Source organism: Platalea leucorodia (assembly GCF_965183815.1).
Source record: "Platalea leucorodia genome assembly, chromosome: 3".
Taxonomy (NCBI): Eukaryota; Metazoa; Chordata; class Aves; order Pelecaniformes; family Threskiornithidae; genus Platalea; species Platalea leucorodia.
Genome location: NC_138825.1, coordinates 17,863,694 through 17,889,369, shown reverse-complemented (window position 1 = coordinate 17,889,369; position 25,676 = coordinate 17,863,694). Strand labels below are relative to the sequence as shown.

Here is a 25,676-nt window from a genome sequence, read left to right as displayed (position 1 = left end):
AGAAATGTTGGTTTCAGGGTCTTAGATACAGAAATATTCCCGCTAAGTTGTTTCAAATGGGCTGCATCAAGGACTTGCATCAGCCAGGCTAACAGATGAGAGGTTGATCTATACCTTCACCCTCAGAATGTTCTTTGGCAAGATGCTGTGCACCTGTGGATGCTCCTGGAGCCTGCCTGAGGCTTGTGATGGTGGGACATCAAAGAGCAGGTGCTGACAGCATCGTAGTGGAGCTAGCTCAGCCAGGAGGGGACAAGGGAATGGCATTGTGGCTTTGAGGTCACTCTGCTCCAGTGGCAGCAAAATGCTCTAAATAAATTGTGTAGATTCTCTGATAAAGTCAGTAAGGGCCACAGCTTGTTTCAGGCACCACAGTCTAGAAACAGAAGATCTGTGGAAGATCTTTTTGCCTAATCATCTCTTTCCTCTCTTCAGAAAAAATTATACCTCACCATAGTTGTTAGCATAAGAAACTTTTTTCTTCCCCAAATATGCCATTGGAACACCTCAAAGAGAAAAATCTTAGTGGCTAGACATCCAAACAAGTGAGTAAATCATACTGGGAAATATTCCTGGAATACTGGGAAATATTCCTGGAAGCTGAGACCAACTGGCAAAGCAACTATACCAGTAAACTCCCATCACCCACAAATCATGCAAGGTGCCAACTGGGAATTCTCCCTGTGACATTCTTCCTCCCAAATTGTGCCTGGGAGGTACCTGAGAGAGTGGCAGAGGCCAAAAGCATGCTGGGAACTGTTAGAACATTTTAACTTAGTTTAGTTTTAATTCAGTAGCATTCATTTAGCCCAAATTCTTCCATGCTGTGAGGATGTCCTGCACTTTTAGATGCAGATCTTCCTCTGTGCAGGTCTTACGTTTCATTGCTGCAAAATACTGAGGTCAGACTAGGTGGATAATAAAGTGGGAGATACTATTTAAAACAGAATTAATAACAAAGAAAATTTATTGCCTGTTTAATAAAAACACCGTAATTTACTATAATAATCATTAAAAGAACTGCAACCTGTGATCTACAATGGATGCCATTGTTTGGAGGCAGCTGGTTCCATGTATCTCTAGTTGGGCTATATTGCCCCTTTTTTTTCCCCTTTGGATTCTCATGCATTTTAAATAAACAAGGAAAATGCATAAAACCTGTGTTTATCTGAAAATACAAGTCAAAATGTTTTTTTTTAAAAGCTCACTTTTAACTGAAATGTTCTGCTTCCTCATACAAAATAACAATTTTTACTTTTACATCACTGTAGTTTTCAATCCATAGTATAAAGTGTACCAAAATACTACAGACAGAAAAGCTGAAGTGTTGAGTTTGATGCCCCGATCAAATTCCAACTGTGAGCTGAGGTTTTACACAGAAAACAGACAACTTGACCTCATCCTCCCTGTCTAATCAGCATGTTCTCCTCCATTCTTGAGAAAATTAACCTCATTCATCATGTCGTGCTCCTGTTCCTCCCCACAGCTCATGACACTTTCTTTGCTCCTTGTCCTGCTTCTGGATCCCAGAGTGCAACTGTCATGGCTTGATGGTACAGTGGCCGCACAAGCAAGCATGTGAACCAAGTGAACGTAGCAAAAGCTTTTAGCGGTGTACCTTTTTTTTTTAGGCAGAATAAAAATAAAAGAATCTTCTCTGCCACAGAAATGTCCTGGTAAGTTTTAGGCTTTTAAAGTCTGAATGCTGTTACTCAGGGTAGCCACGAGATGAAGGTACTTAATTCACTCACCTGTTTTTCCCCCTCCTTTTCCCGATAATTAAATTCCCCCACATATACAGAGATCCTGACAAAACCTGAAAGCTACTAAATATAGCACTAAATTAACAAGATGCATATAACTTCAACAAACAGTAAACAACAGCCTCTGACTTGGAGCCTGAGTCTCCCAGGGTGCACAGTGCTCTTAATCCCCTCTGCTGCCACTGCCTCTTATGAGGAATTCTGCCCAAGATGATCAACTATGGGACTAGAGAAACTGCTAATTCCTTCTTTTCCAGCCTCTTCCAACTTTTGCCTTCACACCTCCTTCCCGTTCTCTCTTCAAACTGGGTCTCTTTTCTCTGTCTCATGGATAAAGTCACCACTTCATTTCATTATCTCTAACTCCAGACATCCTGCATTCCGACACCGAAAATAATCTATATAAGTCACCAAAGGAAGAAAGAGTATTTAAAAATATGCACCACTATGAAGATGGATGACAGGGCAATAAAAATCAGAACTGGTAAGTTTGCCTAATTTAGAAGAACAGCAAAGTCCTTACTTTCCCTCTAAATGCTGATCAACATCGTATCTGTGAGCCATGTATGGTACAGAACTTTTATCTGTAATTCATTCATTTCTTCAAAAGGAACAATTTCATCTGCAGAGTGAATGCGATACAGGAAGCCACACTCTAAGACGGGCAAATATTTGCAAAAGGAGAGGAAGCTGACTAACCTGACCAATAGGTTCTTTTGTTGGAGTCTTTCCTCTTCTAGCGGTGCTCGTGGCCAAAGTGGTGGTTGTTTCCATGACTGACGTGGACATCTCAGACTGCATCGCTGTGGCTGTGGACTCAGTTGTCATAGAGGAAGGCACTTCACCAACAAGTCTCACATTTCCTTCTATCACGATGTTGGCATCATTTTCTGCTGCCATATTCAGAACTTTCAAGCCATTGTAGTAAAGACCAGAAAGCTGGCCTTGGAAAGGATGGCCACGTTCCTTGCCTCCAATTTTTATGGTTGCTTGGCTATTGAAGATTGTGAGCTGACGCCCTGTGAAGATAACATTATATACATGCAAAAATGTTGACTGTGAACACTATACTCTACAAAAGTGATAACAGATTTTCATGGGGTGAATAATGAGAGCAATAAACTATAAGAAAAGGATTTGACTCATAATTCATTGCTTTTTAATGAGGTGTCCATGAAATGCATAAATTCTGAGAGCATTTGAGAGCATTTTTCTTAATTTACGACGTTTGGGGATTTTTTTTTTTTTTTTTTTTTTTTTTTGCTAAAAGGCCAATCAAATATATTTGCAAATGTGTTTAGTACTACAAATGGTACCCGTTCGCCCTTTTACCTGAAAGCAGTGTTAAGCTTTTTGGTGTGTGTCAAGAATGCCAGGTTTCTAATTCCTTAAAATTACTTTTTCTTCAAGTCTGCCAGCGTTTCAATTTTTTTTTCCACGCAATACAGCATAGGGCCTACAGCTTTAAGTATGTACATGTGAGTTTATGTATGTATAGACATATACGGATATGTATATACACACAGAGAGAGATAATATATATACCAACAAGTCACTAGGTCCAGTGAATTTTAAAGAATATATTATGCAGTAATCTGTCATATCTCTATATAAGTGAATAAAATATTTACATTTTAAATTAAATGTTTCCTTTTTGTATTTAAATGTTTATTTTCCTTCAACATCCACACTGAAAAGAAACACATGGTTCACACTGAGTACCTCAGAGGCAGATTCAAAAATAAATGTCTGATTGGCTTTCAGCAAGGCTATCAATTAAAATAAAAGATTTTTAGATGTAAAAGCGGCTTCAGAAATGATACACATACCGATGGAGAAATCATGGCACATTTCCATTAAACAGAGAAATCCTCAGCAACAGTACCACTCTTAGTAAATAGAATAGTCACTTTAGCAGATTGGTTTCTGCTCACAAAAAGCATGCACACAACTTTAAGTTCTGTTTAATTAGTGTTTGTTCCAAAATCCCCTTAGAAGGTTGCAAACGTTAAAGGGACTTCATTTTGATTGGCAATTCATATTGCCCACTATTTAAGATACCTACAGTTTAAACAAATTTTTTTCAGGACCATAATGAAGATATCATAACTACATATATTTTTAGTTAATAATTTAGATGCTGGAACATGTAATATAATCTATGAATGATTTATAATTTTTGGTTAATGTTTGCTATGAGTACCTTCATAGATTGAGTTAGTGGATTATATTTAACAGTCCCTTTAACCTTAAGTTAACAGGGTAAGATTATTAAACAGCTGGTACTTCTAGAAATGTATAGAAATTATTATACAAGGTATGCAAATATTACTCTATATTTTACTTTTTTAAATTTGTTTTTAATTTAGTTTTACTGAAATTTATTTTTTATGTTTATTAGTGTTACAATGAAGTACTACTTGGTTATGTTCAAATTATTTTTTTATTTGAAGTTTTAATCAATGTTTTTTACCTTTGTCGAGTAGCCATTCATCAACTACTCGACCAAGTCGATATGGAATTCGCTGTCTAGCAATCGCCAGGCGCTCGTTATCATTGTTTCCTTTAAAGTTTAAAGAGACATTTCATTGGTTAAAATCTGTAAGGTCAAAGGTTAAAAGTTAATACTTAAAGCTTGAGCTATACAGTTGCCACATGATTTTTTGAAATTTGGAATTTTAAAAAGTGCTACCTAGAACATTTCATGGTTCAGACTTTTCATTCATTCATTTATTTTATTTTAGCAAACAAAATTATTCCTATGTTAATTGAAAATTAGAAATCTGCATTTGAGCTAGGTTATTAAACTTATGTTATAGACAGACCCAAAAAACAAATTTAAACATCATCGAATGGCTTTACAAAAAATGATCATTGACCTCAGGGTTTTGTCTTTTTTGATGTTTCTTATTAACTAGTTAAACATGTTCAGGTGAAACAGGTTTAAGTTTTCAAAAGACATCCAACCTCTCACTCCAAGTTAGTCATTTAAAGAAGAAGAACAAAACTCTTAATCACCATCTAAGGCACACTTACTTCTGCTGTCTACAAATAGACCTGCTGTAACTTATTTCCTAGTCAAAAAAAATACATTCTTATTTGCTTCATTTAAACAAATTCCAGAGATTCAAATATATGGTACAGAACAGACCAGGGTATTCACCGTTTGTACATTCTCATAGGACATGTTGACAATGTCTTGAAGGAACACCAAGGCTTTGACAAAAGTGACTTGCTGAAAGGTAGCCTGGTTCTGAAATGTGGAAGTGCTTTAAAATTTAGCAAGAGGTCATCTGTAGTGGGGTTTTATAAGTTAAGAACTAACCATAACTCAGCAATGCAAAACACAAACTTGTCATATTTGCAAGTCATATCTATTCTCAGTCTGTGAAGAGATCTTTGACTTCTTTAAATAAAACAAGGAGATAAAATAAGGCTGGTACAGTCAGAAAAATATCAGATAACAAGGAATAATTAGCAAATCACTTTAAATATTTATTTCTAATTATAGCTTTTTGTGCTTGAATGATACAGGTGTGATCCCTCAGAAAACCATGTCTTCTACTTAAAACTTTTCTTAGGAGAACGGTAAACCTAAATATTTCCTTCAATGTACAGGGTTTTGGTGGCAGTAGTATTTTAGACCAACAATACCTTTTTCTTCCATTGTATTGGTTCATATTAGTAAAGAACCTGAGAGATAAGAAGAGCCACATGAGTAAAAAGCAGCCATTCCTAATTCAGGTCTGAATCCAAAGTCAATCTTACTAGCTCAAATGTGCATACTGTCCTTTGACTTCAAAACCCACCAACGAACCAAGTCCTGTATCTGCAGTGGAAATATAAGTACAGGATGCAGTAGCCCACGTAGTGCTCAGAAATTCATTTTCTTGAGCTAGAAGGACCCTACTGCTTATTATCAAACCAAAGTATTATCCAAATTCAGAAAATCAATGTTCCAGTTTGCCAGACAATTATCCCCACTAACAGCATCACAAGCCATAATAGGCTTGCAGGGAAGAATCAGTACCATAGCCCACAGAAATAGCAAGAGCAACAGCTTCTGTGCCAAAAACCATGGTGGTTTTCTGCAGATGCTTATTCTGCAGTGACATGAACTGCTACTTTCCATGTTTCATGTATCACTCATTTGGTTTAACATGGACATAGTTCAGTATGCCAAAAGCTGATCTATTTTCTTTCGAGAAGATGTCCTTTTCCTATTCACTTTCCAAGGTAGAATCATAGAATGGTTTGGGTTGGAAGGGACATTTGAAGATCATCTACCCCAACATCCCTGCCACGGGCACGGACATCTTTCACTAGGTCAGGTTGCTCAAAGCCCATTCAACCTGACCTTGAACACTTCCAATGATGGGCCATCCACAACTTCTCCGGACAACCACTGAAGTTGGTTCCACAACTTCTCTGGGCAAATATGCTATGTGAACTTCTATATGCATGTCAATATTAAAAAGTGCATGGGTGTATATATAAAAATATATACTTTTTTTAATATGTGTATTTTGCTCTGTTCTCAACTTTCAGAAACATTCTCTGTAAAACAATATTTTACTGAAACTTTCCTTTTTCTGCCTTTCCAAGAAACTGAAAATTTAGAATAAAAGGCTTCAGAACACAACTCTTGTGAGAATACAGAATGTCTTAAATTTTTTTTTCCTGTTATGATATTTAAAATTACTGCTCTTCATCCTGGGCTCCTTCACTTACAACAAACTTCCTGTGACTAAATGGAAATTTGAGAAGTACATGGAAAACATGAGACATGTCATGTGATCAACATGGGAACAAAGATAAGCTGTGTGATCCTCCATGTTTCTGTTCTGGATTTGTATCTTCTGTAAAAAAAAAAAATATATATATATATATATACACACACACACACACACCAGTGAGTTAATAATTTATATTCCCTGACAGCCATTTACTTTTAACACTTATGTTCAGCTTTTCAATAAGATGTTTCTACAGTTTTTATTAGGCATTATCAATTGATTCACTGAATAAGTGAGTGAACTTCCTATTTCTAAAAGGTTTCCTTAACATAAAACAAATTAATCATGAAGTTTTGTTGCTGTTGGGCATGTTTTTTTAATCTATATTCAAAAAAAAAAAGGAGGGGGAGGTGGGCAGGATTCTTCTGAACAATTTAACCTTTTCTTATAAATGACATAGAAGAGGTTTGTGGGCATAAGGAATCTATTAACGCAATGGAAAGAAGTATCATGGATGTAGATCATCATTCACTCATCAGATTCACCCACTATTACTCACTGGATGCCTTTCATGAACAAATGCTCCCTAGACCTCAGAAGAACCATACAGTCATGTCGAAATGACACACTGTTCACCATTGCATATGTTGGGAAGGCATTAAACTCTATGTTGTTTATTCAACCAATGTGTGTAAATTAGGTGCATCTGGTAGAAGGACCCTCTGCAGTTGCCAGTCTGGATCCCTAACACTATGGCATCTCTCTACTGTAATTCCATTACGAACACAGGATTTATCCTCGACAAAGTTTATTGCTGCCTCCACTTTCACTACTTGGCAGCTGCTCCAGGACCTTTCTACGGTGATCATGGAAACTCCTCTGTGAATTAACAGCATAAATTTAGTCTTGGCCAGCTTATACATTTCTTTGAATAAGTTCATTAAAAAGTCCATGCAGTATGTACGGTTTTTGAGATATTGCACCCTATTATAATGTGATTTATCTATAAATTATGTTTTATATTAACTGCAGCAGTCTTGCACCACTGGGAGCAAAACACAAATGAAAAGCAAGGAAATAACCATTTGATTTGTAAAGGTCACACAAAAAAAAATAATTGCTGATTACATTAGCCCATCCCTCATCAGAGGAAAAGTGTATTGTCAAATGCATCTCAATTTGACACTATCACATTAGCTTAAATTCTTCTGGTATATAATATAAATGGAAGGGCTAGGGGGAAATGGTGTGGAACTTATCCAGATTTAGTTTCAAGGAGAACACATAGATTTAGTAATGATGAAATTAGTAGGCACATAGGTAACTTAACAACTACATTTTAAAAAAAAAAAAAAAAGAATCAGCATTGAAAATAATGGAAATGACATTAAAAGCAACAAACACCCTATTATCACATGGTGAAAAACACACATCTTTTTCTTCCCAAACAGCTGGCTTGAGTCATACACTCAAGCTACAATCAATCTGGATAGCCCCACTGAATTCAGTAAAACTATGTGCATTTACTTCAGCTGGTAATCTTATCTCCAGTAGGGAAAACATAAATACCACATATTGTTTTTCTCGGGAGTATTCAGTGCACATTTTTCATGCTTCCTTTATTTATGCTTGTTTTTACCAATATGGTGAACCACAAGGAACTTCTTCAGTAAAAACACTTCCAAGAAGGTTAATAAATATTTTCATACTCTAAATAAACCTGTGGCTTTGAGATTTTATTTCTGTTACCTGTCTGAAAGATTAAGTGCTCTGGCAGGCATGCTTTTCAACTGTAATTCATAAAAAACAACTGATATGCCTAAACTTTTAATTGTAGACAGCTATGTGACTCTCCAGCATGACACTTCCTGGTTATATGGCTGAGATTTCTTTGATTAAAAAAAGCTAGGTAGAAATGATTCATCCAGGATGTGCACTGTGACATTGTCTAACCTGATTGAATTCTAGATGGCTTCGTTCTTCTGCCAAATAGATAATATTTTGTCACAACACAGTGTTAATTCTGTACGGGCAGAAAGGCTTCAAGGGAATAACAATAATTTCAAAGAATCAAGGTAAGCAGAGAGGAGCAGCAAAGGTCAAATCTTTGAGTTGGAGCTAAATCTTGTGGCAAGATTGAGAAGAAGCAGTCCAAGAAAACTTTAATCATACCTTTATATCTATAGGTCAGCTGGGACAAACCAACTATGTGAACTTCACTAATATGTATTTTATCCTTCCTGATTTATTATATTGTCAGTGCTGGAGTGTAATTCTATTTTGTTCTCTGAAATAAAGGTGTCAGTTATTGATGTGAAATAGCAGCATCCTTGAAAGAGAATAAGTAAGAAGGTTGAAAATCGAGAGTCTGTGAAGAACAACCTAGACTAGAGAATATTTTCTTTGAAACAAACCCTTTAACACAATACAAATTCACCTTGTTAGTCTCAGTGATCTGCTAGGGAAATAAATAACAAAGTGATGAAACCTAGGTCTATCTCCATTTATAAACCCCCCTCTCCCTAATTTTGCTCATCATGATCTTGACACTGCTATTTCTGAATCATGACTCCCCTGACATCTGTAAGAGGAAGGCAGACCTATATCATTCCTCCAGATGCAGTTAGGGCTGAAACCTGACTGAAGTGTCAGCTGCACGGCATGGGAGGAAGCCACAGCAGCTCTACGGTACAGGGGCAAACAGTCCACATAGTGTCTCACATGGCCGGGCTAGGAAACAAAAGCACAATCTTGGTAATGGCCCACACTAAAGTTTATTTGAATCATCTATTACTGTGCACACACACTTGTGTATACAAATATATATTAATGTTGGAATAAACTGCAGATGCAAAGACTGTGGTCTAAAATTTGTACAACAGATGATTTTGTATGTGCAGCTTGCCTCGTCCCAGCAAAAGAGGGAAAGATATTTTAAGTGCTATCAATTGCAAGCACAAACTTTTACATTAATTTTGTCATGCTGGTGTTCACACTGGCTCCGTGTCCTGGCCATATGTGGATGCTTCCAGTATGATCATAGTCGCAATGTAAACAGATGTTAACAATACAATAGATTCAAACCATAATGCATTTTGAATAGCCAATATACAGACATTCTCTAAAGCTATATTAAGATTGAAATTTAAATAGTCTTTAACTGTCATCTAAGGAATTCAGTGGCAATGTCTACATTGCTCTGTTTCACCAAAGACCCCTTAGAAAGGTCACTCAGGCTAGGGCTCCTCACTCACATGTACACTGCAGACCCAGAGTATGTTCCCAGACTTTCCATGCACGGTAAGTAGGGTGTGCTAGGGCATAACCTTACTTCAGCTGCCACTGTAAACCTCTAGCAAGCCTTGCTCCTAACAAACTTAGCTCCTAAATAGTCTGCAGCACATTCCATCATCTGATCCTGCCTGTTGCCTTCCAAAATAGCCCTACTGTTACCCGCAAGCATCTTGTCCTCAGCAGCCATCAGTGAGTTTGCCTTTCTGCCTGTAAACACAAGATCACCTTTTCCATCACAACACCCTGGGTCCAGGATATACAAGCATGAGACTGGGTTGGATGGGGCAGAGGACAAGAGGTCCAGGTTCACCCCAGGAAATCACTGTGTTTGTGGGTGTCTTACACTGCTCTGACCCAGATTTTTGCTGAGTGCTTACAGACTTGGCTATCTGGTATTCAATCCAGGAATGAGAAAGTTCTGAATGGATCAGATAAAGCTGTGTGTCTTTTTCTGTTGCTAAAATATGCCAGCTCTACCTGTTAAAATGTGGAGGCCAACAAGTTGGAAGAGATGGAGGACGGTACAGTGGTCAGCCTCGAAGACTATTGTATGAGGAATTAAATATCCAGAAGGCTGATTTGGGCCTCCGCCAGTGTTCAAAGGGAAGGTAGACACACAGTTCTAGGATGTGTATTTTTTCCCATTGGACATCTTGAACAAACCTTACTGTCAGCTTGGTGAGAAAATAAAAGTGCAAAGAAACTCTGAAGTTAGAGAAAGAGCCTGTAGCAAGTAAGTAATGAGTGCAACTTTACAATGCCTTACCTTATTCCAGAAGAGCTAACCTATAAAAAAAGGAAACACCATGAGCTATGACTTCTCCAAACTTTAAAGTGTCAAACCTGGCGAGTTCATATTAAATGACCATAACATAATATGGTCCTTTTCACCCTACAGGGACTCCCAAATTCCTTATAATGAATATTAGGCATCCCAAGAGGATATTCTGCTCACAGAATGACTGACAGCAGTCTTCATAGCAAAGTGAAATATCTCATCAGTGGCTTATAACACTGTTAAACACAAAGTAAAACTTAGGTTGCCTTGAAGAAGAATCCAATTATCAGATTTATTGGAAGATGTATGTGTCAGTTGATTCCCATTCCACTGATACTACAGACTGTACCAAAACATCTCGTGTTCACCTGTAAGCTCCTTGTTTCATGCTTGCATATTAAACAAACTAAATCATAGTATTACAACTTTCTACAGGGTAAAACTGAGAACTCTCATTAACCTCTCACGGACATCTGAACCTTCACTTCAAACCAACTACCTTCCGCCCTGTTTTGGTTTTGATTATTTTTCACTGGATTAATTAGTAATTAAACAAAAAGTGTGCTCTTCCTGACTCTCACTTCCTCACTATAATGCAATATCTATCTCAGTTTATGCAGTGTTGGACTGCTTACTTTGAGAGATTGGTGTGTTATATCAAAAGCAAGCAAGAGAAGATGAAAAGCAACAAGAAGGAGATAAGAAAACATAGGACTTGTCTGATAAATTAAAGGTCATATTTTGTTATCAGGAGTTTTAAAAAGATCCTTTGTACTGCCTGTGCAGCATTTAAGGAGCTAATATTGTATGGCTGCTGCTAAAATAGGCAGGAAAATTGATAGAAATCATTAAAAAGGAAGATTAAAGTATAAAAAATGAATTGTTATAAGTACAGTACGTTGCCCCACATAACTTCAAGAGTGACATTTTGCAGTTCTCCAAGGTAAAAGGACTATGAACTATTTCTAAATCATAATGACGTAGCATTTAATGTTACTTTTCCTATAGAAATTTAACCAGAAGTTGACTGTAAGCAGTTTCTTATTCAGTAGGTTTTCAATAGCTGGAAAATGGAGAATATTTCAGCCTCACTGTATCTAAAATTAGCTAGCTAGGTCTGAGATAGCGACTACTGAATGTGTTCTTCTGACTTTCACCCAGGCAGCAATCTGGATGATCTTGATTTCATGTTAGCAAAGAGCTGCTATATAGAATGTCTCTTGACAGAAATAATACATTATATAAATGAACAATGGCAAATGGAAAACACTGTGCTCAGCTCTACTTCTAAATTTTTATTGGTCTGTAACCCCATGAGTATCCAGTATTCAGGTAGAAGCCATCAATAAGAACAGTCTTATTAAATACATGCAAGCCTCCTAATTAAGTTTAGTCACACTGCAAGTTCCGAGGATGGAATAGGGCAACTGTCAAAAGGTCATTGCTCCTATCATTGCATTTCACTGTAGTCAGAGAAACGCTTTGGGAAATTCTATGTATTTTTTCCATATATTATTTCTGGACCATTTGCAACATGAAAAGTTATCTGAAACAATTAAAAAAAAAATCCTCTGGGATTAAATTCTGCTCTTACTTATGTGATTTATAAGAAAAAAATAGAGTTTAGCCTTCAGTTGTGATCACCAAAGCTACTACAATTAAACTGCTCTAGCAGACTGTTTGGAGGTAATGCAGGGTGCAGTGAGGATAATTTCATGCTTATTACATGACCAGAGAGATAAAAAATGTAAGAAATCCAAGGCAATCAGCATCAACCCTCAACAGCACACAAACTAACTTGACTGCAACTGCAAATATTAAAAATGTTGATTTCATGTTCTTTCACAAAGCATGAAAATGATAGATTTAACCACCACTATGCCCCAAAGTCCTGGACCATACAGGTGCTTTGTCACACTCACTACATCTGCCAAGGCTGTGTCAGCTTGTTCTCCTAGGGACTGGCATGATTACACACAAGCCAATGGAAACAACAAAAGTGAGGTCATTGTTTGGACAAGCCTTTGCCAAACAGAAGAAACCAAATGCACCCATACAGATAGAAAATGGCATTTAAGAGATAAAAATCTGTTCTGTGTCAGCAGTGCAGCAAAAAAAGTAGCCCTTGGCCAAAGCAAGCTCCAGACTTTCAGTTCTGTCTAAAAGTGGCATTTCAATTTGTGTATTTATGCCTTGCAGACATTTTACTATAAAAGAATAATCTATTTCAAATGGAAAGGTTTAAACTTGTACATATAGGGTTTTTTTAATGCTTTTGGCAAGACATAGAAACAGAAACTGTAAATAATAGAAACAGATGCTCACTGAGATAAAAGCAGAGGAGTGCTTTAGGACTGCAAAACTATAATGAGCAGTCCACCACGCAATAGCATAATGGCTGTGGGTAAACTCCCAGCAGTGATTTAGTTTTATCTGCTAAAAGGTAAAATAATCTGATTCCCTATTTATACATTAAAATAAAGCTTCACTAATATTTTCCATTTAAATTAATCTGTGATATGTAGCATGTCACTGTAACTTTATGAAATACAGCTAGTTTTTTTTTTAAATCTGCAAAGTGTTTCCAATTAACGAGGTATTTTCCCCTTGTGATTATGTTTCACGTCAGTTTTTTGTGTAGTCTAACTGAGAAGACTAAGAATTATTGTGAAACATTTTATTTTGCTTTGAGAGTCTGATTTTGAAGAAAATTGAAAACTGCATTGCTCAAATGGTCTGGATTTCTGCGTCCAAAACTTCTATATTTTCCTTCTTTTATGATTTAGGAAGATCTCAAGGGAGGGAAAAGATAGTTACCACAACATATTTATCTCTCTCCTGAAATCTGAGCTTCGTGACTTCTCGTATTGTCTGTGTAAAAATTGGAGAAAGACCCACTGCTGAATAAAGAACCTGTGACAGGGGTAGGTGTGAGAAAGGCTGTCAGTGTTGCTACCAACCACTCCTATGGAAAGTCCATTTCAGTGCACCCTATTTTGCAAAAGCACTTAAAGACATGCTGAACATCAACCACAGAAGCAATTCTCGAGTGCCTTGCTAAATCATGGCCTGAAAAGGCCTTTGAAGCTACAGATCTCTTTTTGGATGTTTTCAGATGACAGCTGGTGTCAAGGTAGCCTTGGGCAACTAGAAGAGAAAGCCACTGACTCCAATGCCAGATCTAACATATCTGTATCTGACCTGCACCACTTAAATCAAGATATCCCAATTCTTTAAGCTCTTGCCTAGAACACACTTTCATATGAGGAGCTACTCTGTTTTAAAGTTAACAAGGTCACTTTCCAGATGGACAATGCAAAGCTGGCAGCTAGCTCGTGTAGGTCTAAATTTATTGGCTTGACTTTCAGAGTTAATCTGAGTTGAAACACCAGAATGAAAAAACAATCAATACTGAACTATTTAAGTGTATATGAATTTGCAAGGAAATATGTAATCAGTAGTCAACTGTCAATATGTTTAATTTTTCATTTTCTTTTTACAAAAATCCGTTTGCTAATGCAATATCCAAAAAGTAGACTCAACTTCTACTTAGAAACACTTATGAAATGTTAAATGGGGAAAAGAACAACTTTTGAAAGAAAATAGCTCTCCTAGCACAATTTACATATCCACTTTTTCTCAGGAAACTACTTGACCTTTGAAAAACATACTGAAACTCACTATGTTGAAGAAATTAGATAAGGATATTATAATCTTTCCAGCTTTATGAATTCTAGTAGCTTCTCTAACATTATATTAAAATATAATGCAATACACTGTTTAAATTATTTTTATTTTTAAATGACGGTACCGAGAATGATGAAGGATTAAATAAACATCTAATTCTAAGCAGATAATACACTAACAGCTAAAACGTGCAGATAGCTTACTAATAAAATATTAATGCATTCCAGTTTAATAAGCATATTTTCAAGACAAATTTCCAGACTCTAAGAAGGAAGGACTACATCATTCCATCAGTCCACTCTCCACCATCACTCATGAAAGTACTGCCATGGAATCAATAGATCAGATGGGAAAAGGAAACTGCCTACCATCCTTGCTTTTATTAATATGTGCATGGATTTGCCACTGCTTCCAAAGTAGAACACTAGAATTTATAAACAAACTTTCATGGCTAAGGCTGAAGTAAATCCAATTGAGATTAAAATACGTCTAACTGCCAGCATGGATTGTTACCATCAATAAAGCACAAGGCTAAAACGTGGTTCTGACAAAGACTGGAGTAACATCCCGTTTTGTTTTCTGCACAGAACACACATGGTGTCACGTCCACAGAGCGATGGCAGATACGGAGTGTACAGACAGCAGATTATTTTTGACAGACTCTTGCAACATGGCTCATCTCTCCAGCTCAGCTGGAAAAGCTGTACACAGGCTTACTCCATAGAATTCTCTTTAAGTAAAGTCAGCTACTGGAAAAAATACATGTAACAAACTGTGAGATATCAGATAGAATGGCTAAGCAAGCAGCTAACTAATAATAATTTTCCTAGCTACCAGGGTTCATGGATGTATAAATATATAAAGCTGAGAAAGAAGAATGATACATTAGGATTGGGGTAGTATTTTCAGTATTCTCTTCCTGCTTTTTTACAACCACATTCTCAGTTTAATGCAATAGGACTGACATGTTTAAGACATTGTATAGCTGATATTTAGCACAGTAATATTTCTGGATATAGAAATTAGACCTGGAAACAGGTCTAATTTTCTGGTCTGACTTGGTTAATTCCTGGGAAGGTACAGTTGTATCTTCATTACGAACACAGTGCTACCATAGCATTATTCTTATGTTAACAATACACTCCTAATATAGACATAGGCATTATCTGGTCTGTATATCCCAGGATATGAATATTGACCCACTTGATCCTGTATTCAGCCATAAAACTATTCTTTGGTTCATTCATAACCTGTAATGGGCTCAAATGGGTCTTCCAGGAAAATGCCTTCTAATGTGATGACACACAGTAGAGGAAAATCTCTCAGCGGTGAATTCCAGGGCTCACTGTTGAAATCACGTGCTCTATTTCTTGCATGAATTTCTTAGTTCTGGTTATGGCTTTCTAGGAACAGCTAAAGAGCACTGTAAGCATCTAGTGTTTTCTCCTGCTGAAAGCACTTGTTCCGTAATCAAGTCGCTGCATAGTTTTCTTTTTGACACTATAAATCAGTTGAGATAGCACCTCTTTTTGGCTCGTGTTACACATGCACCAATTTTTTTTCCATAGAACCACAGACCCCAGGTACAGACTTTGATACCTGTTCCAGAGCTGGTTTCAAAGTGCTGTAAAGGGTGGTAAAATCCTCCCCAATTCTTACATTTTAGCCTTTTGTGCCCACAAGTGATTTCCATAAACTCCTTTGTCACAGCATCACAGGATGTTTCATATGGAGCAACCTGGAAGATGAGATCCCCACAAGTGACTTCTCAGAATTATACATTCCCAGGACACTGGCTACATTGCCATAACCTTCACTCCTTCCTCTTAGACCCATATCTTGGCATTTAGCACTGCTGCAGTGCTTTCTGCAACTTTCTTTCAATCCTCCTGGCTTCCCAAGCAATCATGTTCACACACCATATTTGCCCTGCCCTCATTATTATTTACCACGTTTTTTTGTCTTTCTAAGAGTCACACATCATCAGCAATGACTTTATACAGACTTCCAGGCCACTTACAAAAGTGTTAGACATTTTCAAGCCCAGTACAGAACCCCACTGGACATGTTTCCAGTCAATGAATGCTCCTCACTGATAACTTTTTGTTGTATGCGATGTTGAGGTTATTAGCTCAAGCTGACTAATGAAAAAATAACTATATTCACTGCTTATCACTTTTATGAAGAGTATCCATCAGCTTTGGGACTGACAATGACAATGTCTGTGATACACAGGCTCCCCAAAGTTGCTGCAACACTGAACATTGCAGTACTGCACCTCTATGGATGGTAATTTGGCTCATAAAGGATGATTTACACACACAGGATACCTGTGAGCACCAGAGAAGTTATAAAGGGGAGGAGGAACCCTGAAACTGAGCCTGAAACTTCTCTGTCCAAATCCTTCATGTGTATCTTATCCTATCACAGCTTTTTGGAATTGACAGTACAACCATAGCACTGTCTTCAGTCTGAGTTTGTATTTTAGTTCAAACACACACACGAATTTGCATGAAAGAGTACAGGACTAGGACCCTAAAGTGAGATGCTCAAGAGTCCTTTGGTTGAAAATTGCTATGAGGCAATTGCGGTGCTCTGAAAATGAGAGCATATTTTCAAGACTTAGCCCTATACCCAGCTACAGTTAAACTTTTAGTACCTTTTGTTCTTTTGAAAAGGGCATATTTATTCTTCTATCCCCATTGTGCAACTGTAATTTTAAACTTTTAAACCAGTAGTCTATTAATGCCCGTCAGTTCTGTAAAACAGGAAAATCAAAATTGTCTTTATATATAGTTAACCCTGGCAACATTGTGTTTCATTCAGTTTTTTAATGTCCACTAAACTCGATGCTGCTCCAGGAAGGCCATTTAACTCCTTATAAATAGTCCACTGAGGAAGATAAACCATTCACATCTCAATTAAACCAATTTGTAAAAGCCTAATTTCACTGCCTTTAATTCAGTTAACTTCTGCTTATAAGCGGTTGAAATCAGGATGTCATTCACAGTGTTTTGTGCTTCTGATACAGTGATGGATGTTTAATTTCTGCTTCAAATTTATTTGAAATTGTCTGTTCTACAGAATCTGACTCTTGTGAAGCTCATAAGGGTTCTAGGTTACATAAATCACACAAGCTTTTCAGTCTTTTTCTGACAGGTAGAATAGACTGCAAAAAAGACGCTCTGGTTTAGCTACACCTTGCTAGGGTCAAGGTAACTCTGAACAATCCTGGAACACTCTGAACTTACTTTTAAATGCATGATATAATGCAACAGTCCTGTAGAATTGGTTACAACCAAGTTGCCATTAATCACAAATCCAAAGTATTAAAGACAACGTTATTTTGAAAGTGTGGACACTGCAGCTTCAAGATGTTTTCTTTTTTTAATCAACAGAGCTTAAGACTGCAGAAAGCTAACCATGCTATGGGATGAAGAGACGGGGGTATGTCTTCACTTTGGTGTTCACATGGCACAAAGGGGAGAAAGACAATCTAAAGCATGTACATACTCATACGTTGAAGGTAGCACTGATTTGTGTCCTCCTGGATATATGGTAAATGTGGTTCAGTCTCTTGAAAAATATATCTAGGACAGACCCGGTTGCTGTTTTCCCTGCCGCAGTATGGATTATAGTTACTGCTTCTGAATTAGTTAGTTTAATGGAAGTTCTTACCCTAAAGACATAAAGTACTATTCTGCTGTCACACCTCACAACACCAGTAAAATATATCTGGGGACACATGCACAAATATGCCCCAAATAAAAAAATACCTCATCTTCTGAGAGCACCTAAAACACAATAGCACTGCAGAGATATTAATTTTGTTTTCCATATGATAGATTGTCTGGTTGGAAGGCTCAACACTGCATTGATTTGTTCTGTCCCAAGAAAGGCTCCCATTTCAGACTGACTTCAGGGTTGCCCCAGAAGCTAATGGAAACAAACTGCACGGCAGAAGGAACACAAGGCAGAAGTACACTATCCTACTCTTCTCTTGCATGCTCTATCAGCCACAGGGAGCATTAATACCAGTCTTAGAGCAAACGCATGTGTATGCCCATCAAATAAGGCACCTAAACTGAGGGGCACCAGTCACAACCATACCAATGCTTATTCACTTAAGTGTTACACAAAAGTGATTTCACTGAAGTTAGTGAGTGGATATTGGTTTGGCTTAGTGACTGACATGTTACGTGAAGTCCTGTGTAATCTTGAACGCGACAGCTATGAACCTACTAGAGGGCAGGCTAAAAGGAAAGAGAAATAGAGGAATCTGATGTTCAAAACTTTGCATTGACGACATGGTCCTGCCACTGGGAAAGAAGAGAGGAACGACAAATATCCTTTAAGACATTGATTCTATCATGGATATCAGCATTGTATTGTTAAAGAAGCTACTGAGTAGCTAAAATTCCTTGGTAGAGACTTTGATTGAGTCATCTTCTTTTTAACCAACACAACAACACTTTGAACTTATCCTACTACATTGAATAAGTTGTGATACTGCAGGTTACATGGAAAATGTATGCCAAAAAAAAAAAAAGTGTGCAAAAGAATCCCTATGTATTGGCAATATTTCATCTTTTGTGATCTGATTTTTAGTGGGATTGTTAATAGATAATGGCCTTCCTGAAGAGGTGAATGGGACCAGCTGTGACAGATTTGCCATGTCTCATTCTGAGATCTGTTTTCACTCCCACTTTCTTCCTCTAACTTGAATACCCACAGCTTGTGGTCTTCTTCAGAAATTCCATTTCCATATCACCCTGTGCCTAATTATGGTAAGCAGGTATGGGCACCATCCTTTGCCATAAGACACAAAAAGAACAGATTATCTGTTTCTTTCAGTATTTTAGAACACCTTTTTCTGAATCACTGCTCATTTGACATTTTCTTTCTCCTTCTAAACTAGATGCATTGTGCCATCTTACTGTATTTAACTGAAAGGTGTTATACCTTTCAGATCAAGTAATGACAACTGTGCCACACATTTTATCAAGATCTGAATTTAATTACAGGATCTATCAAGTCTAAGAAGGGATGAGCCTTTGTATTTCACCAGGATATCCAAGATGAAAAAGAAAGGAAAAAAGAAAATCTGTCTACAGACTTAGAGAAGCATTATTATATAGCATTATCTGACAGAAAAACCGGATAAGCTGTCAAATTAAAAAGCTGATTTGGAAAACTTTACTGAAACCCCTTTTTGAAAAGAGACTTACTGTAGTGTCTTGTTTGGGTATCACCTAGGCTCTTTATTTAAAGAAGGCAGCAGGATAGAACAATTTCATAATCTCTCAAGGGGCAGCAGTGCTTTTAAAAAAAAAAAAAAAAAAAAAAATCTTTGACTTTGGATAAGCTGTAACAGAGTTTCACCCAAAGAGAATGGGAAAATAAATCACCATTTTTGTTAGCATCAACCTCGCACCCAAACAATAAAATTTTACTGAAAGTGAGACCTAGACACATGCTGAAAAATACATTTAATCATAGCCAAAGAGTAGTCAGAGCTGTATGAATCAGAAAAAGATGCAAGAAATCAGTTGTGCAGTTACATGTTGGCAAAGGTAAGGTAGCATGCTGGCCTAGTTACATCCATCACTTAACTGCTGGTTTGTGGCTCAGTAACTAAGATTAATTTTTAATCTATTTTGAGCAGAGAAATGAGAAAACTATTTTGTGAGAAGATATACAAGAACAAAGTGGGGTGAACTGGAAAGTGTTTGGACTGGAAACTGAAAGAAAATTTCTAAGCGCAGGAGTTTTCTCCAAAGTTACCTGCTCAGAGAAGGAATTTATGCAAAGAAGCAGACTTGTCCCAGTCCATTTTTCTTTCTCATTTCTTAAGCTCTTCTATCACTAACATAACTTTTAAATACACATGGGTAAAAAAGAAATGGGAATGCGAAGAAAAAAAAAAACAAACCCAAACTACTAATCCTTTAGAGGGGAAGTGGACCATTGATTTAAATACAGTTCCATTAGTATTTTATTAAGTATTCTAAACATTCTCTGATCTTACTTGTTTTTTGACTGCTAATGAAAATAATCCATGAGCTGTCTACAGCATTAAACCTTCATCTTGAGACAGTACAATTAATTCAAAATATTTTCCATAAAAATTCAAATGATCTCACCTGTGTGCATTATCTTTCTTATATCAACTTTTCTTTTACTGTCATGATGCCTATTCAACAGAGCAAGTTGATTTTTTAACTTTGGGACAAGAATGAAAAAATACTTTGATCTTTATGTAAGATTAAAGAGTTGTTTAAGCTAATGAAGTTTTTACAAAATCTCTCACTAGAAAGAAAGCAAATAAATTGCATGAAACACTAAATTTTTCATTTTTAAATTTTAGAACTGTAAAAATTGGGGGGCTTGTAATGCTTCTGTTTTAAAATATTTTTTTTTGTTCTTTCAATTGAAAAATCAATGGGTTTACTCTGTTGATTTTCATTAGGTGGGAATCTGTGCCTAAGAATGTGTTCTCCCTAAGCCAGGGTCTGATCCATGAAAGAACTTTTCCTTTACCACCAGGGTTATGTAATTTCTTTCTGAATATTTGCACATACGGAACTTTGTCAAAGACTTTGTGCAAATAAAAAAAAAAAAATTAACTCAGTCATATTTATGCCCCATTATCTCCTATCAAACCAGAGCAAGTTTAACTATAACAGTTAGCAGCAGACATTCCCAGACAGAGACCTCAGCGTAAACAGAACCCCAGGGAGACATGATTCCATGGACACATGAAAGGCCATAAAGAACATTGATGAGTTTTGCTTTCCAAATCTGTGAGGATGAGACATTACTTGGTAACCAGGGAATTACTGACTTCACTGGTATTTTTCCCTTTCTCCTCTCATTAATTCCATGGACTAAATATTTTAGACCCACATCTATAGCCCGATCTTATACATATGGCATAAAATTATACATAAAGTGTTCACTTGCACTGTATAATTCATCTTCTACATATTCCCAGATGGAGAGTTCCTGAGAAGTCCTCCTGTTCTTTCCAAACACTGTTATCTCCAAGTATTACGAGATGTCCTTGTTTCATTGGCGCTGCTAGTTTCTCACAGGAGGAAAATGACATACAAAACAGGAGACATTGGGCAGTATCTGTTTCACAGAAGCTTAATTGCTGTGAACAAAACTTAAGTCTTTTCCATTGCATTTCCCTCTAGGGCAGAAAGGTAGTCTTTATTTTGTCTTTGGGAGTGTTGCCCCCACTAAGTAATGAGAAACTGCTCCAAGTTCGTGAGCTTTGCAGCTCATCAGAAGAGGGTGTTCTTCATATCCTCTATGTCCACTGGTAGGATTGACTTATCAAGGTGACAGATCTGACTGTAGGAGTGTCAAAACTCTGACCATAGCAAAGGAAAGCACATGAGACAGAACCAAGATGTTTTATCCAAAGAAGGAAGCAAGTGAGAAAAAAAAAGTAAAGACGATGTGTTGCTGGACAAATAAATAAATATACAAATAGGAGTCAGAAGGCTTATATTATTTCAGCATGGAAAACACCCTGAAAATCCCATGTCCTAACAGCAGTGGCCAGGGAGGTTTGAAAAATTACCATATGGCAATTGCAAGGCAAGGCAAATACTGAGTGACTATTTACTTGTTAGGTTCCTGCCTCACCTTGACCATTATAATTTTGCATGGATGTGGTGATAACAGGCTGTCTGTCCATTTTATTAGAATTTTCAAAGATATGTGTGTGAAAGAGTTCGAGATCTCTCCTGGCCACCACCCTTATGCCTGAGAAACAGATCTTGGATTCTTTTCAGAAGTGGCTGTAGGGGCTTGAATTTAAAAGGTATTTCTAAGCCAACGGTATGCATGTTGGACACCTACGTGGATTGCTTGGGAAATGCTAATCCAATCTGGAGAAACAAATGTACTGACACAAATGTCTCCTGTTAATTTTGTGGTCAATCTGAACACACAAAACCAAGACAAATGGATAGCACTTATCCTAAATAGGATACATGGTAATAGCTAACTCTTAGCATTTATCTTAAAGTCAGGTGTATTCCATGAAAAAATGGCAGATGCTTTGTCTATTTTCCAGAATACAGGGACCAAGAAAAGCATTTAAATGAGATGCCTGCTTAGCTCTTGGACGTTCTGCGATAACAACCTTTAGCCCACAGATCCAAAGAAAGTCCCTAAGACAACATGTGCGCTCTCAGATGTTTAACCTTATGTGATAAAACAAAAAATACCCAAGACCAAAACCCAGAGCAGAATTATTCTGTATTATACAAAAGTCCTAAGAGCTTCAGCTACCAATTGCCATGTTGCAGAGGTACTTGGCACTAACCATAATGTCAGCCTGTGGTTTGATCTTCTGCCAGCATACATGGACTCTCACACAGGTTCTTCTTTGGTGTGTATGCTTGATCGTAATTTATACTCCCCAGTCACAGAGATACATCTGTTGCAGTAGTCTGGCAGTGTTTTGGACAATCTCTTTTGTGTGAATGTGTGCAAGATGCTTGTGCTGTCAGATCTAGGTCTGTCAGACACATCCCTGACAATGTCTGCTGACCCATGGGGTACATGAGGACAGGTGCAACTAAGTCATGCTTTTCTAAGGCTGACCAGAGATCCAAGGATGACTGGGAAGGCTTTGTTTTAGATATTTGCCTACATCAGACTGTATCTTCCAGACTGCTGCAGGGTCCCAGGAACTGCTGAGTATTCCCAGCAGTCTGAACAGCTTTGAAACCAGTTGACCAATATCTAACAGATCATCGTATATCCAGAAAATTCTGCATCAGTCTGATTTATGATGGAAGTCCTGAAGAGTAGGTTCCCGCTGGTAAAATGATTGGTTGCACCGTGTTTTTTAAAAGCATCAGCATTGGGCAAACTCCTTTTGACTGCAGAAAGTGTAGAGTTATTCACAGAAAAGTGAGTCTGAAAATCCTTCACAATAAATGGTGATTATTGTGGCTTTAGAAAGTCACCTAGCTTGTTCCAATATACTTTCTCAGACTGGTAAAATGCACACCCTTCACTACTAAGGAAGGAAAATTAGAAAATTGAGAAAATTGTTTTTCTTGTTAAATATATATGGTTATGAGCACTGCTGTGAGACAGATTTTTTTCCCCCCATTTGATTTGATTTGAAACAGATTTTCTTTCAGGTAAGGAAGAAAAGGTTGTTTCAAATTAAATGAAATGCTTTATTCTCAGATTACCTAAATCCCCTGTAAACACTGGGCAATCTTGACAAGAAAAGTCAGAACATTTTATTTAGAAAATACTGAAATTAGGATTTTGACATTACTAAAACCAATTTTCTATTATTTTGTTTTTCCTTTGGCCATAATTGTTAGTTCTGTTTGACTCAAATTAACAAGTCCTTTGGTTTCTTATCATAAATGCATTCTTAGCAAATCTACATTTCAGTGTAGAATTATTACCTAACTGAAGTTACAACAGCAGCCTGTTCACAATAGTAGCTGGAGTTGCTATTATGGTGCAGTCCCATCACCACAACAGCAGCCAGCCAGTCAGGAAGGGCAATTAAAACTAAGTTGTGAAGCAGACAAGATAAGCCATAAGGAGTAGAATGGATCTGCATGGAAAATGGGGTTAGTCTATTGATTAGGAACTCTGACTGCACAGTCAGCAGTTTTCTCATTCCTGTTTAATATGATCAGAAATTACGCTGCACCCAGATAAGTTAATGGGAAATCACTATCTGAAAAAGAGGCCAAGGTGAAATATTACAGTTCTTTGGGAAGGTGCAGAGGGATGATAATCATTCAGTAAAGAGACATAACATTGAATTTAGTTAAGAAAGATGGAATATACAAATCCAGTACAGATCTGGGCACCTTAGCTATCGAAAAACTACAATAGGTCTTTCTCAATCATAGGGCTACCCACCAGCCACTGACACAACGAGGAAGTGAGAAAACAGGAGAAACATTTAATAAAAGGCAGAAATTGAAGCATGCATCTTCATAGTTGTAGCATTGTACTCAGAGAAATGGCAAGAGAGAAACTTTAGAGTAAAAAAAAGACTTTGATGTGAGTCTGGAAGAACACACATACCTAAATCTAAACCTGTTTCTGAAAATCATCCAGCTATTTCAGGACACTGAACTCTTTACATTTGTCTAGGACTAAAAAACATTTTTCCCCACTATACTCCAAAAAACAGCCAGCCACCTTTACAAGGATAATCATCCTCCCCAATAGCCACCTCCACCACTTTTACAGCTCTCTCATTTCACATCTACTCAGATACAAACTGAAGGTGCATTGGCCCAGAGAAAACATAACACTTGAGTCTAGTGGGATGGAGAATGATGTACAAGAGAAACATGCCAGATCCTACTCATCTTCCAGGGTCATTTCTGCATTTTATGCAGCTCTAGGATAAAACCCACAAAGTAACCATTGAAGCCGTATGGAGCACTGACATATGATACTTATTGCAAGGTGTCTACCTCTCTGACTGCTCATAAAGCAGTATTAGAGAATCGCATGTGCTACACCAGCTAGAAAACCCTTTGCAATAGCACTAAACTCTGGGTACTCCTGAGACCCAGGACTGAGTTCAGATTCCCTACAAATCCCACACGGACTTGTGGCAACCATGGCCACAGCTCTTCTTCAAAAGATGCTCGCTTTGATTATCAACGGGGATGCCCACAGCATCCTCCTAGAAAGTGATGCAACACCAACTGTTATTTGGCCTTGGGTGCCATTATCTACAGCAATTAGATGGGGCTCTATGAAGGCTACACAGGCAATGAAACTGGAAAATCCTGAGCCTTTGACCAGAAACTCCTCTCAGAAAATCTTCACCCAATATTTTAAGACACCGATCACAAACAAGCAATGTCTTGTAGTCAGACACTCCAACCAGAAGTGTAATTCAGAGTATAATCTTTCCTTGCAAAGAAAGCAGAATTGATCAGTTGGTATGCTTTAAGCAAGCAACTGATTTTGTTTAATATTATTTTCTTTCTTAAAAAAGGAAATCCATCATATTTAAGAGTAGCAAACTTACTAATTAAGCTGCTAATCTTATTTCTAATCTTAGTTTTAAAAAACCCAGAAGGAGAGACAAGTCTGTGCTTGTGTACAGTGGTGCAGGCATATTAAGAAATTATGCAGAAAGAAACAATTCAGAAAACAGGCACAAAGCAAAAAAGAATATTCTTTCTAGCACTGAAATGAAAGCTAATGAGCCCTCACTCATGCAAACAGGATCAAATTTGGCCCATATTGTACAACTGCAACATGACCTCCATCCAAAACATGAGCAAAGAGCAAGTTAGCTGGTTAACCAGTACTGCCAGGTACTACTGCCAGTCCCTAAAACAGCAAGAGCAGAAGCACATCTAAATTGGATGCAGCAGCATTTGCCAAACTGTG

At 37.3% G+C, this 25,676-nt stretch overlaps 1 protein-coding gene across 23 annotated transcripts in view; it reads right to left on the bottom strand.

The window, feature by feature from the left end:
* The window catches only part of NRXN1 (neurexin 1), a gene marked incomplete at its 5' end in the record, with an annotated part of 720,955 nt that overhangs the window by 97,475 nt on the left and 597,804 nt on the right, over nucleotides 1-25,676 (bottom strand). For 17 of the 23 annotated variants that reach the window (XM_082305200.1, XM_082305203.1, XM_082305199.1 and 14 more), the window contains 2 exons: nucleotides 2,463-2,782; nucleotides 4,237-4,326. In XM_082305200.1, coding sequence (XP_082161326.1) covers nucleotides 2,463-2,782; nucleotides 4,237-4,326 — 410 coding nt within the window. The remainder of the gene's footprint in view (nucleotides 1-2,462; nucleotides 2,783-4,236; nucleotides 4,327-25,676) is intronic. The other 6 variants (XM_082305193.1, XM_082305188.1, XM_082305190.1 and 3 more) reach the window with 1 other exon arrangement.